Source organism: Oreochromis aureus, linkage group 13 (genome assembly GCF_013358895.1).
Source record: "Oreochromis aureus strain Israel breed Guangdong linkage group 13, ZZ_aureus, whole genome shotgun sequence".
NCBI lineage: Eukaryota > Metazoa > Chordata > Actinopteri > Cichliformes > Cichlidae > Oreochromis > Oreochromis aureus.
Window position 1 is genome coordinate 27262333 of NC_052954.1, and position 18043 is coordinate 27280375.

The 18043-nt window shown below is 40.9% G+C and overlaps 1 protein-coding gene across 1 annotated transcript in view; it reads right to left on the reverse strand.

Moving 5' to 3' along the window:
* Positions 1 to 18043, reverse strand: part of meis1b (Meis homeobox 1 b) — a 77656-nt gene that overhangs the window by 15084 nt on the left and 44529 nt on the right. Inside the window, exon 9 of the mRNA XM_031745600.2 lies at positions 8768 to 8844. Coding sequence (XP_031601460.1) covers positions 8768 to 8844 — 77 coding nt within the window. The remainder of the gene's footprint in view (positions 1 to 8767; positions 8845 to 18043) is intronic.

Genomic DNA, 18043 nt, shown 5'->3' on the forward strand with positions numbered 1-18043 from the left:
AACTGAGTAATGCTGCAAAGACAACGTGGGCCAAGAAGAGGGGCAAAACTCTGGGATGCTGTCACTCAGTATGCTACATGTGCAGCAAGCATTTTGTCACTGATAATTCAAATATCCATAGGACACTATTAGGATACTCCATTTCTTTAAGTTAAGCTAAAACAGCGTGCGTCTGGTATTGTAGTGGATTGGGCATCATTCAGAGAACTCTGAAAAGCTAAAACATTGCAGCCACCTAACTATAGCAGTTTGCAAACACATAGCTAATATTAGCTTTCTAATGTTCCTTACATTGTGAAAGCAAAAGGTGTTTTTTGAGTTTCGAGACCTGCGTTGCTTGTTGCAGGGCCAATGTTTTCTTCTCGTGTAGGTGTGGCTTTCAGAGTATAATGATTATATTACACTCTGTCTCTAAAGGCCCTATACACTGTGTCTGTAGAGAAGATGCGTTAACTTACACATAACCTTGGGGTTAGCTGTGACACTACGATGAACATGGAGATATAAAAACAATATAAAACACACAGCTGACAAGTTGGGTTGAAGTAAGGTCACGCAGGAGTAATGTGACCAGATTGTTTGCCTGTAGCTTGCTTGTTATTAATTAGGAGGCCTGTATTTCGATTCAGCTTAACATATAAGTATTTATCAGGAGGCAGTCTCCAAATGCATGTACAGCTATTTACAGACACACCCACTGAAAAACATACACATTAAGTAAATGCAGGTCTGCAAATACAGCCCCTAATAACATGAGGTGGATTAGCAGGATCCAGTGCTGCATATGGAGGAAAACTTAAGAAAACAGTGTGAAATTTAAAAGGAGCTTTAGACTGAGAACAGCCATGCGGTCACTTAATCCCCATTACGGCACACACATAAAATACAAGCATGTAAGGATACACACACACATACACACACTCCCTGTTGCTCTCCTCCCCAAGAGCCCAGTGTCCATTAAGAGAGTCATGAATCTAGCACTAAAGCTGGTTTTACAGAGTGGAGCAACAGGACGGGTAACCATTCACACACAAACTGGAGAGGAGCGCTGTGTGTGTTTAGTGTATTATGTGTGTGTGTGTGTGTGTGTCCATGACAACCAGGTGCCTCTCAGACGTATATGAAGGAAATGTTGGCCACTTGAAAAACATACATGAACTCACTGGCTCTGACTTTGCTGGCTTTGCAATTCCCGTCGACTTCTAAATAGGACTTGCCAAAAGGCAAAATCTAAACAGAGGGTGGGAGAAACAGGATTAAGAAAGAAGTGTTTCACAATACCAGAAGACAAAAAACCAAGACAAAGACAGAGAAAAGAAATTAAAAGGGAGTCTGCAGCTGTCACATGTGACCCCAGTCGCTCTCTTTATCTCTGTTCCTGCTTCCCTTCACACACATTCAGACAGTCTTGGACTCAGTGAGCCAGTCATCCATCAATGCCAAAGAGAGGGTATGGCTTGAAGCCTGGCTTTACCCAGAAACAACATGGCTGTCCTGCACACTGCCCACTCCGCAAACACCAGTGGACAGAGCATGTGTCCTTTAGCCTTTGGGCTTAGATCGAAATGTGTTTGTGTGTGTGTGTGTGTGTGTGTGAGTCTCTGCATGTTGCTCTTTGTGAATGTGCAATGCTCTGTTAGCAGCACTCCACTTTTCTGTGTTTATGAAGGTTTCATGGGCAAGGTTGCATATGTATTTGCTTTAAAAAAAGCAAATACAGTGTGTGTTTTTCTTCACCGTGTACACAAACACACCAACTTAACATGCACACACACAAACACACAAAAATCTCAGTCAGAGAGAGATGACCACAGTGTCACACAGAGACAGTATTGCTGACAGGGCTTGCAGTGGGGACTGCTGCAAACACACAGTGGTTGACCTAAATCCCCCCATACTGCCCGTGTCATATCCTGTCTCTGCGCGTGTCACTTCCACCCGCTGGCTCACAGCGGCTATCGCTATGGGGATCCCTCTGAGTGCCCAGAAACTAGCAGAGGCAGCAGACATCTACAGTCAGCAAACACAAAGGAGGGAGTGAAAGTAAAGAAAAGGAGCAATATTTTGACATGACAGCTTCTAATGCATTTTTTTTTATTTACATACTGACATTTAAATATTACCTTTTTATAATGTCAGCTTACCTACTTTAGAAAATGCATATACAATTTAAGGACTTAATAAAAAAATAAAAAAATCCAGTTGCTAGAACATTTTACCACTACTGTAATAATCATTAAACATGGGTGTCCGATCCAGTTCATCTCATCAACACTGGCTGGCAACTGCCACGTGTGTCAGTGCCGGCAGAAACATTCTCATTTTATGCTTTGTCAACAAATCCCCTACATGGAACCGTCACATATTTTAATTGCATAAAATCACTGTCAGTCCTCTGTCTGTTAATTGTGGGAGAAGCTGTCCTATTTTCCTCGATATTTAACTTTGGCACGCAGCACTTGCTCGCCGTCCTGCTGGTTCACTTCACAGTAGTGTTTGATCAACATGAGAAAACATTAGCGTGAGAACAACAACAACTGACTAATGGTGGCGAGTACGACAGCGACCATGTGTGCTTCAACACAGATCCCTGGCATTCACATTGCGCCGCCTTTCATGTTTTCGACTACCCCCTCCTCTACAACAAAAGGAGGTTTAAAAAGCAAGAGAGAGGAGTGGGGATAAAAAAAGGAGGGAATAAAAAAAGAAAGGGAGAGGGGCGAACGAAGGGAAATGCAGGTTTGGCCTAGGGCAGCGTGCTGTGATGTAAGAGAAATAGAGAAAGTGAGGGGAAAGAGGGCAGTAGGGGTGAGGAGAAATGGTGTTTTTTGTAGTCAGTCATTGCACATGGACACCTATTTGACTGTGCAGACACACACACACACACACACACACACACACACACACACACACACACGTGTGTCTACACACACTTTTGTTGACATAATACAGTAAAGACAGGGTTGTGTCTGCACAGGCTAAAGTTTCCTGTATGGAACTATTGTTAGCAACAGACTTCAAACCAAGGGAAGAAAATATTGTTCTTGAAATTATTTTCACATTTTTCCTCAGTGCTGAAATCTTAGGCTGAGGTCACATTTAGTGAAAAGTGTGCAAGTGCGTGTGTGTCTTTGGGGGGGGGGGGGGTTCCTGTAATGTCAAGGAGTTTCAGGCTGAAGCAGCTTGACACAGCTGCAGTGTACGAAACAAGCTTCGGGGCATAGACTGAAACTTGGCCTGCTAATTCCAAAACACACAAACACACACCTCAGAAGACTTTCTGTGAACAAGTTCCAGCATCTCTCTCTTTAGCCTGTCAGCTTGCAGAACACTGAAACGTGTTGTCATCTGCTCACATTATTTCAACTGTTTAACACAGTTTATTCTTTTTCCAAAAGGTGGATCTTTTGCCATTTTGGTAATCAATTCTTCCAGATATTAAAGCATTTTCTTCAAAGTGAGTCCTCTCGTGTGTGTGTTTGTGTGTATTTGATGGCAACATTTGCCAGATGCATTAATGACATTTTGAACTACTTTAAGTAGTGACAAAACAGACTGGACAAACAATGTGAATGCCTTATTGAGCAGGAAATATGCATGGCAAATACAAGAGGCCAGATTTAAACCTAGATTTAAATCTTCATCTGCTTCAGAGGCCTTCACACCACCTAACCTGACATTCTTGTTCTTCCATTAACGTTTTTTGCGGTCTAACAACATCTCAATTCCAGAGCAACATTACTGTAACTCGAAAACAAAACACAAAAAAAATTAGATCTTCAACCTAAGTTGAATTAGCCAATTCATTAGGTAAAAATAATAAACAGCAAGTGCTTCTTGTCATTCTTCTTTGCGTGTTTTTCCTCTCACCTTACTCCACTATGTTTCCTCCCTTACTTGCTCGCTCCCCTTCCCTTCTTTCACCTCTTCCTCTCTGTTCCCCCTGCCTGTGCTTTCAGAAACCCGATAAGCAGCATATGTATGTGCCATGCCCCCCTTTCCTAAGTAGCCCGAACGTCCGTCCACTCTGCCCTTTTAAATACTACCTCTCTTTCTCATTCTCTCTCCCTCACTCTCACTCTGTGCATGCTTTTAAGACGTTCGTAAAAGGAGGTCTTATTGACAAAACAATTGCTCGGCGGGGCTTAAACACTGCCTTTAAAGGGGTATTATTAAATTGCAGGCAGGAAGGGGAGGGGCAGCCAACAAGGGAAACCTGATGACCTCGCCATCGATTTTTACATCACTGGAGCGTTAGGAGAACTTAGCACAGAGATACTGACTGTATCCAGAGAAACAGAGAGTAGAGAGAGCGAGAGAGAGAAAAAAAAAAAGACATTTTATATGTTACGCATGAAGCTTTTAGCTCCTGGCTCAGTCCAGAATGATGTAATTGTTTGAGCAGGTAAAAGGTTGTATTGTGAAAGAACATGTCCATACTATGGTTGCTGACAGATATAAACACGGGTCTATCGGCAGATCTAAATCGAATTATTCCTCGACTTCTTTCTTTACCAATCAACTGATCCAGCTATCTTTGTATTGCATGCTGAGGAGAGGTCAGTTATGAATTCGTCTCCTTGAGACATGAGAATTTTTTCCCCCTATGGCTCCTTCCCAGGATTGCTTTTGTTTTGTTGACATGCCTCTGAAACACATAACCAAACAGTTTGGACAGTGTAATCCAGCTCTCACTTAGTAGAACATATGCGCTTGTGTTCCTAAAGTACATGCACTCGAAGAGACAAAAGAACTTCTCCTTTTCGAGAGCCTTTTGAATTCTTTTTTTTCAGTATCATAATTGCAATGCAAATAAAAGCCTGAAAGATTTGTTTGATTTTGCACACAGATTTTATCTCTTTTCTATCACGCTGTTTGCTTTTGTCATGCAACACCAGGCCTGTGAGGTGGCAGCAGTTTGTGTGTAAGTTTTACAGCTCAGTGAAATAAGATGAGATAAAAAGCAAAAACTTTTTGTAGCCCCAAATTATTAGGAGACTAAAATAATACTGGAACAAAAAACAGATTAAATTTACTTTGTTTTTGTTTTTATTAAAACACCACAACATAATGCATACTATAAAATATTAAAAACGGTTTATTTTTTCTTTAGAATTTACAGTGAAGGTTTGTTAATGAACATTTAACGTCATAAGCATTCACATGGGTGAGAGCTCTTTGTGACATACTATACTGCTCTATAAAGTCTATGGGAGACTTTGCACTTATGTTTTAATGTACATCATTCTGTTACTCGTTTATGCCAGGGGGTGCGAGAGATTTCCGTGTGCTATAGAATATTCTTAAATTCTCTGTATATGATTCTGCTTTGTAAATGTGAACATGTATTGCCACACACACACACACACACACACACACTTTTGCCATTCAAATTGAGATTCCCTGGTGCAGCGTATTTCTGCCAATAATTCATGAGTGATCTGCGCCCCTTGCCGGCCTTTAGCATTTTTATTTAATCTGCTGAGCCCTACCGCGTGCTCACTCATCAATAATGCACACCAACATGTGTGTTAACACATCTATGGTGCGTGAGAGAGAGGGAGAGTATATGGTTGTATTGCAGTGTGCGATTATGCAACATATGTGAGGTAACACACATTGTACAGTACAATAAAGAGATTGTATGAGTCTCTGTTGATGCAGGGGAAGAAAGGAAGAGTGTGTGTTCTTAATGTTCTGTCAAGAGTTTTTGACTTGAGTTTGTTCTGTCAGTTGTTAAGTCGTCCCCTGTTGGGACAACACGGATCACGGATGACCCCGGTTCATCCTGAGCTCTTTAACATGAATTCATTGTCCATGGCCTGCATGTGACTGTGAAACACACCCCCACTAGGCGTTTTATGCTTTCGGAAGTCTTCTTTAGTCTGATTTTCACAGTTGTAGACCTGACCTGGTGCAAGCGAACACACGAGATGTGAAGCGCGTTTGTGTACTCATTTGTATATATGTCTGTGAGTACAGTTTTCCAAAGCACTGACAAACAGAATCACATCTAGGAAAATTGACTTCACTAAATCAGTGGGTCAGGAGGTAACATCACTGGGGGTTGCTATGGAGACACCCAATGACGGGGCTTCCCAACCAGCACAACAACATGACTGTGAAATGGCAGTTCCCCTAACGTAACCCCTCGCTCTCTATTACTCTGTCATTGTCTTTCTTTCGTTTGTTTCTATCATCTTTTTCCCTCTTCCACTTCTGCTCATCCTCCTTTTCTCTTCTCTCTTTTTTTGGTCAGTTTCTTTGTCTTTATCTCTTTGTCACTCCATGTTTTCACTTTATTGTTTTCCTTGATCGCCCTTCCATGCCACACTGTACTGCTCGCTTGCTCAAACAACCGAACCATGCGTGGAAATATGCCTGTGGACAAGCGTGTACACACATACACACACACACGTATACAACAAAATGTGAGGGGGCAGCGGGATCCCAGCATGGAGGGTTTAACAGCTAATACCCCTTAGATTAACCACCCCCGGTCCCTCTCTTTTAAACACACACACAGACACACACATCTTCTACAAACCAAGATTAACCTCCTACGATTTACACAGTGTGTGTTGGTATTGCACAAATACACATGCATACACACCTTCGGGGTGTGTTGCTATTCCCCTACCAATAAATATAACAAACAGATTGAGAACACACAGTCAGTATTAAGTGACCAAGCTACTGTTCATGTGACTGTGTCTGACTCACACACAGACGCAGGCGTGTGTGCACACAGAGTTTGGCTTTATCTCAGCTGTAAGGATTGATCCCCATGGATTTCAGAGGGGTCACGTGATCTGATAACCTCTAGGATTCCCCCTGGTCAGGAGACCTTTTTTCACCAGTATGTGTGTGTATTGTTTTTGGCCTGGTATAAAATGAATTCTCCAAAGACTGATACTTCATACCCTAATCTAACGTCTGTCTGTCTCTGAGGTTTCAGATTGAACAATGGCTGGGAATAATGTTAACATCATTAGGCCACTAGTAATGGGGAGTTATCATGTCTCATCTCCTTTTCTTCCCTTCTCCCTTTCTCCTTCTCTTCATCTATTTTTCACTGTCTGCCTCTTCAACTCTCACTCCTTCTCTTTGCTTTTTCTGCAGTCTCCACTTTCATGCTCCTACCAAGCAAACTCACTGATACTTTCAAGGATTATTTTAAGGGCTGCTTAGATCAAACACCCTCTGCAAGGGCCTTGCCTTGGTTACCCAGACTCGAGCCCCTTTAATTAGACATGGCTAATAACACTAAGCATGTGCTGATAGCCATCTCTCTGATAAGACTAGCCGCAAAAGGACACAGGGCCTCCTTTTACCTTTTACAGTGTTACCTAAGGTTAAAATGGATACTTAGCAACCTTATTTTATGGCTCAGTCCGTGCCCAATTAACAGGCCAGTTGGCACTTACAGAGCAGTAATTTGCAGAGGCCAGTTAGCAATCAGCCTGTCCGCTAATATGCTAGGCTCCTTGCTAACAAGGACATCTTCAAATGCCTTGTTAAAAAAGAAGTACTAAATAATAACAATAATATATGGTTATTTTGTTCTCTGACTGACTTTCGTTCACTTTGTACTCTGACTGCAGGCTTTTGGTTCCCAGAGTTTGCAAAAGTAATTGGATGCAGTTCCTTTGGCTATCATGCTCTTCTCCTGTGGAATCAGCTCCCAGTTTAAATTCAGAAGAGAGGCCTTAAAATTTTTCTTTTTAATCACAGGGCTGGAGCAGGTGACCCTGCCCATGCCTTAGTATGCTGATGCGGGTTTGGGCTGCTGGGGGACTTCCCATCTTCTCCACTCACTTATTTTCACTCTTGATGCATTTATATGCCACTATTGGATCATTAACCTTTATCTGCTCTCTTCCATAGTTTGTGCTTTATCCTCGTCTCTTTGTGCTCTTTTCCCCCTTTTCTTTTTCTCCTCACTTGCATGTTAAAAGAGAGTTTATTGTCTGATTTCTGATATTTTCTGTCTAATATTGTAGGATCCATACCTTAGTATATAAAGCACCTTGAGGTGACCATAGTTGGGATTTGGAGCTACACAAATACATTAGTATTGGATTGAACTGAGTTGTTAAGACAAAGGTAACTAAACTTCTTAGAGGATTTTTTTTTATCCAAATCAGAATATACAGTGTTTCCTTTTCATACTTTACTTTTCAAATAATTTGCAGTACTACAGACTTCAGTATAATTTGCAAAAGAAAAAAAGAGAAAAAAATTCAGGATAACAGAGTGTATAAACTGAATAAATGTACGTTTTAAAAATTTACAAAGAGCGGATGAATGTTAAATGATGTTCTCCAAGTGTTTAAAACAAATGCTAATCACAGTTAAAGGTAAGCCTACAAAAAGCCACAAACCCCAAAATAAGACAGCCAAAGTAAAACCCTATAATTAGTCTCAGAGCAGCCACTTTTCAAGTAATCATTCTTTTATAAGTTGTGCATCTTGGATGATTTTATTGGATGTTTTCAGATAGTAGTTTGATTCTTAATTAACATGGATTCTCATGTTTGGGCCGAGTTAGGCTGTTGGTTTGGAAAATCACTCCAGGCCATATCTCTTTAGATGGATTGATCTAGGTGAGGATGATTCAGTAAATGGTGTGTGCGTGTGTGTGCGTGTGTGTGTGTGATGAAAATAGAGGTGGAGTGGAGGCATTAATTCTAATCATCAAGAACTGGGATAGCCTGGGGGGTCAAACTCCTGAAATCGACTGCATGTAAACTCTGAAATGACTTACCAGTTGTTCACTTGTAGGATCGTGAGTCCTGTGTCCTGCGCCAGCTGTTTCTTCTGTTCTTCCGATGGGTAGGGATGCTGCAGGAGACAGAGACACTTTGAGAAAAGGCTGACCACAAATTGTTTAATGAAGCTTCTTGTTTTTTTAAAAAGGCTTTGATGTGCCTTTTAGCAGGGAAAGAGATGTTGCAAGGCACAGGTTACACATATACAGTCGCACATACAAAACCATGCGCTGTAATGAGACCTAGAAAATGAGATGTGTGCTCGTGCTCATTGGTGCATAGGTGTCAGTATGTGCCTGTGTGCATGTCTATGTATACTGTAAGTACATCTGAGTGTGTGCACATTAATGTGCCACCCTCTCTGATCATTAATGGAATATGAAATCTTGTAATTAATGGCAGCCAAAAAGGCAAGCCAATTAGAAAGTTAAGTGAAGTGGAGAACCAGCTCTAGTAATTAGGCAGCCTCTTACACAAATATATTCGCGTCAATGGCCCCCCTTTCACCCCGCTGCATATGTAATCAGAGAGTGGGGAATATGTAACATTAAGCCGATGGAATAGAGACAAGAGGATGTAAAACTCGCGTCTTTATTGCTGCTGGTTGCTTTTATCCTTATTACAGTGTGTACAATAACATGACTCTGTTAAGTTTGTCTTTTTGTTGCAATTATTTCTACAGCTTAACTGCACAATATGATTCTTATCCCCAAAATTAAAGAATGCCACCAAAACATATCATTCAATGCTGTGTCGAGTCTTATATATGTTTTAATCAAACTGCATCACCTTGATTTTAGAAGACATCCCTTTTTCACTCATTTGTGCAACAATAATATTCACAGGTAAAAGATAAAAGAGTCTTCCTCCTTATTTTAGGATCCAAATCGGAATCTGAATGATTTTTTATTCATTTGAAGACTAACAAATGCATCATGGACACGAACAGCCTGAAGTGACTTCTAAAGTCAGTGTTTAAATATAAACCAGTGACTGTGACCCCTCCTATCAAGAAGCCAGCTGAGAACAGTTAAATTTGAGCCACCTGTTTAAATATATAGAATGAATAAACTGGATAAATGCTAACTTGGGGAGTGTGTTGATTTATATTGGAGTAGGGGGTATCACAGTTGCACGGAGCCTTGTTCATGGAGTACAATGTGCTGTTCATGACTCAGACAAGACATGGACTGTGCAGTACGGCATAGGCAGGCCGTAAAAGAGGAGAAGAGGAGGGAGGGGAAAGGGAGCGATGGAGAGAATAGATTGTTGAAAGGCTAGCACAAACTGGAGAGCTATCTATAATCCAAAAGGCTGTGTATACATTTACAAAAGGGATACATCAAAAACTAAAGAGCATGAGGAAAATATGGCTTAATGATCCAGTCAGCACTATTTTAGCACACTGCTTTTGAATGATTAAGTAGTAGTATTTAACAATGACTGTCTAAAAAATGTTATGCTACTGACTTTAAAGAACAAATTCAAATATTTTTTAGCTTAATTTGCTCTCTTAAAAATAGACCGAGTCGAGCTTAGAGTTACTCGCAGCGCTAACATGTGCTTCGCTAAAATCCCAAGTTTTTGTGTTCAAAAACAGGCATCACACATATGGCTGCTGTATAATATTTGCAGTACATCTATCAAGGGTATGTCTCCTTGTTAGTCAATCAGATGTGCAAAATTAGTGCGGCGCCAGCTTTTTCATTTTTTCATTAAAGCTTTTTCAGCGCATAATGAACAGGATTGTGTTTAATGCTGGAACCACCCAGCACAGCGAGGGGAGACTGATTTTTTCCCAGTCTTCCCTTGTCCATGTGATTGGTTGCGGGGAATGGGAACACAAGGAGGCTAATTTCATGCACAAAGTTATAATTGCATGTCGCCTCTGGCCAAATTTGTGTCCAGTTCTTTTTTTACAACCATTTTTGTTCGTGTACGTGTGTGTGTTAGTGTGCATATATGCATGTGAACTGCCCATACATATGCACACACACATACACACAGTGCTGTTTCAGTGTGCGTGCAAGTTGCCTCCATATTTTTGCCCAATCAGATAAAATCCGAAGGAAAATAACTGCAGAAAATCTGAGGCAGCACTTGCCTTCCTCTGTGGGTGAAAGTGAGAAAACATTATTCTTACGGCTTGTGTCATCCGATGCCCCAATGCATTGCTTTATATATCATATCTGCACATACACTTCTGACATTTTAATCTCAGCTAATCATGTGAAAAACATGTCTCCCTTTGCAACAAAAAAGATGATTGAACATGAAAAGATCAATGTGTCTATTCTGCTTGTCACAGATCTGTGAGTGTCTGCCTCGTGATATCAGGGGGATGCAGCCATGCCAGGGGCCACAATACAGCACAAATACACCCTGTTTCAATGTTTCCCTTCCTTCTAGCTTACCAGCACAGATACGCACTTACACAGACAGATGCATAAATAAAATACACAAACAGACAGTGTGTGTGACTATCTCGGTCTCAGCCTACAGTGCTGGAAGAAAAATGTTCTCACAGCATTTCATTTGACACAAATGCTGCTAGTGGTATAATGTAATAAGTATATTTACTTAAGAATAAATAAGCATAAGGTTGATGTTCTTTTAATTTTTATACAATAATTAAATTAAATCTATTAAAAATGGTTAAAAGAAATCAGTCAGAAATAACGTCATTCATTCATTCAGTGTCAATTTTAAAAAAAATTATGAGCATTTTTATTGTTTACAGTTAAACGCATATTATGCTGATAACACAACTTCCAGGACATTTACTAGAACTTCAGTACTTTAGCACTGAGACTCCTACTCTACATAAGCAAACTCCTTTACAAGTTTTCACATACAAAAAAGTCCTCACTTAATTTAAGAGTTTAGAGGAAGAGATAGCCATGAAGCCAGTACATTAAAACTGTTTTTCTCCTCCTTTTTTCCCTAAACCTCCAAATTAGCTCCTATCTGTCAAAACACTGTGATTTAGTTTCTTGCTGAGCAACAAGTCGGCCAGTTTTAATATTGTCTGTGAGCGATTCTGGTGTCTTAACGGCCTTTGGCTGAGGTTCAGCGGGTTGAGAGAGAGAGCGAAAAAGAGACAGAGAGAGAGAGGGGCCTTTAGTGAGAAAAGCAATAACATGTTCTTTAAAAGAGCAGATGGAAAGTTTCTGCGCATCCTTCCCTCCCTTCCCTCTTCCCTCCGCCTATCTTAATGATATGTCTTCTCCAAATATACAGCTCCTTTCATGAGAATTTCCACCCTGCTCTCCACTGGGCTCTGAGCATGTGGGTGCCAGGAGGGGTGTGCGTTTTTGCTTCCTTCTCTTCTTCGTGTCTTATCAGTCTGAGTATGTAAGAGTATGGGTGTACATTTCTGTTGTACATTTTGTTTGTCCGGTAGAGTCAAAGATTTTACTTTGCTTTGCCCTGCAAGTTAATATGTGCACAGAATTGAATATGTGTGCTTGTTCTTATTTGAGCCACTGAGCTTGCATGGTTTACAAGTAAGTTTAGATGTGCATGGTCTGAATATGGTGCGTGTATGAGTGTGTATGTATCTTTGCGTGCAGACCTGTGTGTGGGTGAGTAACAGAGCATCAGTAACATCCCCTCCCTGTCTGACCGTCTTCCTCTCTGACCTCCTCAGACAAGAACAAGAGCGGGATAGATAGAAGAAAGAAAGAGGAAGAGTGAAGGGGGAGGCAGGAGAGGAGACATGGAAATGGATATCTGGAGCCCCAGGGTTTAAAAAAGAGATAAGAGCATGAATATTCTGTAGGACCCCTTTTTACTCCCCCGTCCCAAACATAACCCAAGAGAAAACTATTCTAGGCATGACTGTAGGGAAAAAAAAAAAAAAAGAAGTAAACTGCTATAGTTAACAATTAAACATACAACAAAATAGGACTTATATTACTTTTTCCAGATATTTAAAAATATATTAAATAATTTAAAAACACTTGAAATAAAGTATCATCAGGTTGAGCTGGTAATAAGGCTCTGAACACATGCCACTGAAGTAAAATTTTAATTTTGTGAGGATTCTGATGGAAAAATTCCACAGATCTAAAAGTGACGTAAAGTAGCCATAATAAATTAATTAAGATATTATGAAAGGGATGAAAAGTTGTTCTTTTAAAGACTTAGATTTTTAAAGTTACCCGACCTAAGCTTCACACTAGCTACCCTGTCTGATTTCATGTCCCACACTTTCATTTAGTTTTGAGAAACATTAAGTTATGGTAGCTTAGAATATGGGAACAAGTATTTGCTTGGTGCCATTCCCTAGTTCTCTTCATGATGACTGAACTTTTGACCTTTACAGCACAAAGTGTCCAAACAGTCTCTTGATCTCATCTGCTGGAGTAAAAACTCTGATAAACTTTGACAGAAAAAAAAGAACAGAATTCCTAAAAGGTCACAGCTCCCCAATTCTTGTTTTGTGCCGTACAAGTCTCACCTGAATTTGTTGGTAGTAATAAGAGGGGAAAAAAGTAGTCTGATTCACTCTTTTGTTGGGCAAGCACTATATGACCATGAAAGGAGGGACATTTTAAAAATGTCTTTATCGTGCTGTTGTTCTTCTCTCTTTATCTGTCCTCCTCAACAAAAACAATTCTTTGTTATTATCTCTGTCTCACTGCTTTTTCCTCTTCTGTATAAAAACATTTTCTTTCCTTTTTTAATTTTGATGGAAATTTGATTTTAGCTGCCAAACGTCAGCTATTCCATTTTGGTTGTGAGTATTAGTATCTACAATTGTTTGCTTTTTTTTTTTTATATATAGCTTACAACACATATTCAGCATCTTTACTAAACATGTGTGATTACACCCTTCATAACCAATTTCACTGTAGCCACACTTCTCTGTGTTTCTTCTTTTGCCATTAGCATTAGGGCGTTATCGTTGCATATACTTCTATTTAAAGCTACACTTCCCAAGCCTCTGCGCTTCCCATTAAAAAGGCTTGACATGCCACATTAGCTTTATAAAACTGCAACCATGAAACAGGATGGAGGGAGGAAGAGGAGAGAGGAAAATCATATGTTGTCACAGCCATGTGACGTCCCTCAAAAAAAGAGGCCATGACACCGCACAATCTGTGGATAACAGACATGGGTCAGTGGTATTTTCAGTTAGCTTATTTTACCACCAGATGGTTGCAGAAGGCCACAAGGCACAAAGATGTTAGAAAATGCAATGATAACAGTAAACAAATTGGTAATATGCAACACTTTCCCCTAAGTGTACCACTGTAACCAACAAGATACCCTCGGAAATATTTGTAAGCAGACTTGTGAAAGCAGCATAACTCTCCTGACCTGAAACCAAGCAGGTTAAACACCAACAAAATAATGGACGGTTACCGACTTGCATGTACCACTTAAGGTAAAAAGTAAACAGCCTTGACTTGGCCAGATCTCTTCCCCTCACTGTTCCCAGGTCAAATCTCTGTGGAAACCGAGCTGCCTATCAGGAATGCCTGACGGCTAATCCGGAGGCCTTTTTGGCTAGAAGGGCATCACTGTATCAAACCAAACTGTCTTCCACAAACATGCATGCACACATGTACACTCTAAAACATAGGGTTTACTGGAAGTGTGGCCTTGCTCCTGACAGACGAGCATGAGATTACCTTAAATATTTGGAGAGCCGAGCACATTGTTATGCTAACAACAAATACCCTGAACCCTGAGCACGAGCAGACTTTAAAACAAGCGTTCCAAACTGTAAGCCTGTTCTATCTCATACAGCAAGCTTCCAATTTCCCAGTTTTATTTTATTTTATAATTTTTTTTTTGCTCATAGAGTCAAAGTTTCATCTACAGTGTGTGTGTGTGTGTGTGTGTGTGTGTGTGTGTGTGTGTGTCATGCTGTGCTGTGAGAGCTACGCCATTTCAAATTCCTTTCTGTGTAGGTGGCATCGACTGACATCCCTTTGACTTCATTAGGGAGCAGGGACCCAGCAACAAAGCTGGCTCTGGGAGAAAGGGGGGATTAAAGAAAAAAAGAAAAGGGAGTGAGAGTGAACAAAACAACAACAGAAGAAAAACAAAGCACCCCTAACCTAATTTCCTCTGATTCAGGCTGCTCCGACGCAAAATAACTAAACAGTGCAAAAACAGATCTTTTGAGAAACTCAAAATGAACCAACTACGAGATGAGAGATGCAGAGTCTCTTCTGTCTGAAAAGTCTGTGCAAAATTAAATGTCCCCTTCTTAGCGCTACCCAAAAAAAGCAGGAACAGCCTCTTTTATGGTACTGGTCTTCAGTAAACTAGCTCAAAGCTTGTATGAATAATTCATAAACCTTTTTTTTCCTTTTTTGGGGGGAGGGGGGGCTCGATATATGCACCATAAATTGCAAAGAAACCCCCTTTCAAACTGTTTTTGTCATCAAATCTCTCCATCTCTTTTCGAGATGAAAAAAAATGTAGAAAAGCAGATGTTCTTGGGTTTTTTATTCATTAATGAGCATTGCCCTCTCAAAAAACAGCTTTTGTTGATTTAGGGAAATCTCACAGCGCTCTTGCCTATGGGAATGAGATAAATCTAGTTAGCTGGTGACGCAAAGGGTGAAAAGTATGTCATTAAAGCTCCGGTACAAAGTGGATTAGACAATGTACAGCATTACCAGCTTCCACAGAATGATAATTGATGATTAGTATCATTCATCACTTTAGTAAAACTCTCAGGGCACAATGCAGGACAGCAGCCACTGCTGTGTAACTGCTGTTGCAATATAACTGGGTGTTAAAAAAAAACTGTGTGCTGTGTACAGTAGGGTGTGCCTCTAACGTATGTGTACACTTACGCTTATAGCATGTAGGTACATGACAAGTCTTTAGAAAGTACCATATATATGTATAATGTAAAGGGTGAGGTCTGTTGGTGCTGATGGAAAGAATCGTGTGTGTGTGTGTGTGTGTGTGTGTGTGTGTGTGTGTGTGTGTGTGTGTGTGTGTGTGTGTACTTTCTGGTTGTTTTCACTATGAAGGCGTGCTTCATTAGTCCTCCCTATTCCAGCACAGGGAAGGCTAAATTTATTAAGGGGGCCGGATGTTGCACAACACCTGCTGCTGTGCTTCCCTCTGTGCAATAAAGAGAAGGGAGTGCAGCATGCTAGCTAATGCTAGTGGTAAGCACTGCTCGTTGGACTGAGGCTGATGAGCTGAGGCTAATTCAAGGGGTGATTATGTAGTTTGCTGGACCACTAAACCTCTTTAAGCCCGTAATTACCGCCTATTTGAGCGAGGGGAGGCACTCCAAAGCAATCGGCACTTGCACCAAGCGGTGCAGAGAACGGCAGCCACAGCTGGAGGTGGGCTGCCTCAGGGCTGCCTGGGAATGAGGGGGTGTGTAAATAGGGAGTAACAGGGATCCAAAAAAGCATCATCCTAGTAAGGTACCATAGAAAGCTGAGAGAAACCAGTGGGATGCCCCTTGGAGCGCAAGCATGCTAGCTCCAAGCTGCAGTGCTTGGAGCTACCATTCTAGCACTGATCTCTAAGCTTGCAAACAAATGTTCTCTTGTTATACACAACTACAATACATGGAAGTTGTTGCACAGGGCTGTAAGAAACTATGAGCTATTACAGGTGAGTTCAAAGAAAGAAAACAAAAACTACTGCACTAAAACATAGACTTTCTCAACACATAAACCCTCAGTATAAACTAAGGATGAAGGTAAGAGGAGAACAGAGACATGTCATTGTGGTGAGAAACTGTAAAGCTTTTTTTAGACTCATGTCCATGACATACAAGAGGGAATCAGATTCTCAGATTGCACTTCGACCATGGGGGAATACATTTCATTTCACCTGACTTTCAAGGAAATTTGACTTTACGTAATGCCACTGAAATCTGATCTCTCAGAGGAAGCAATTTGGGGACCACAGAACATTCTAATAACCCTGGCGATATTATTATGTTATTATCATAATTACCCTTTTGCCCCCAACGTTTTAATTAGAAACTCACCACTGGCCCCTAGGGGGGTGAAAAAAACCTGGATTGGGGGGAATACTGAAACTAGGTAAAGGTATTTCACAATTGCTCCCTTATGCTCTTTAAAGCAGGTAGTAGATAGAGGAAGGTTACAGCCACTATTATTATAAGATGAAGCTTTCACATTCACCTCCCTCCTCTTTCTCCCTCTGACATCTCTGTCATTCAAAGTACACCTACACCCCTCTCTCCTTCCTCTCCGAGTCCCTCTAGTTTCCTATCCTTTTCACCCGTCACCACCCCCTCCATCCCTCTGTTCTATATTTAGCTTTTTCCTTAACTATCTGGGGCTGCTTCTGTTTCTACCTTCTTTTCTCCCACCTTCATTTAACTTCTCCCTTTACAATTAGCTCCCATCTTTTCTGTCTTCTCTTTCTCCTTTGTGAAATGCCCCCCCCCCCCAATTTCCTTCTTCTGCTTCATTCATCTCTCTCTCTCCACATCTTCAGCAGCAGAGGGCCTTCTCCATCAGTGCACCGCTTTTGCAAATCAATGACTTAATCTGTTGTAACAAACAAGTGAGCAGCATCCTCAGTCCTGTCCACGTTCTGCTAACAATATAGACAGCCTCGGAGAGAGTGAAAGGAGCAATAAGAGAAGAAAGCCGGCAAATATAGTGTGAAATACGCTGCATATAAATAAAAGGGTGACTTTAAAGACAAGAGTACAGAAACACATGAGGGTCTTATTCTGTGTTACAAATATGTTTGGAGAAGACGTAAAAGAAAGACAAGTCAGTGGAAAAGTGAGAAAAATGACAGGGTATGTGCATTGGTGTAGGTTTTCCCAACACATCTTCTCTGCCAGCCCTCAGCTCTGCTCGACTCCTCTACCATGAGTTATTGCCTGTCTGCATTCACCACCTGGTTCACTAGCTATGATTTCCCTCACTCCGATGGACACACAAATATACACGCACCACAGAAAATACACATAAACGTACACATGCATGCTTGTTTCTGTGGGTGTGCGCGTCACAGATGAGCGTACAACACACCTGACTGTCCCGCTCTATGAGGCACCCTGGATCAGCTGGTCAATAGTACACTACCAACCTATAGCCATATTATCCATACCACCTGCCGCTAATGCATCATAATCCTGACAGGGGTTATTTTTCTCCCCAATGTAAAAATAAGAAAAAAAAAGGATTATGAGACAAGTGATTAGGATATCACCAGATCTCATCTATAAATCATGGTTCTCTCCCCCATGCTCTTGTGCCATTTCCCCTTTGAAACAGCACAAGAGCACCAATATT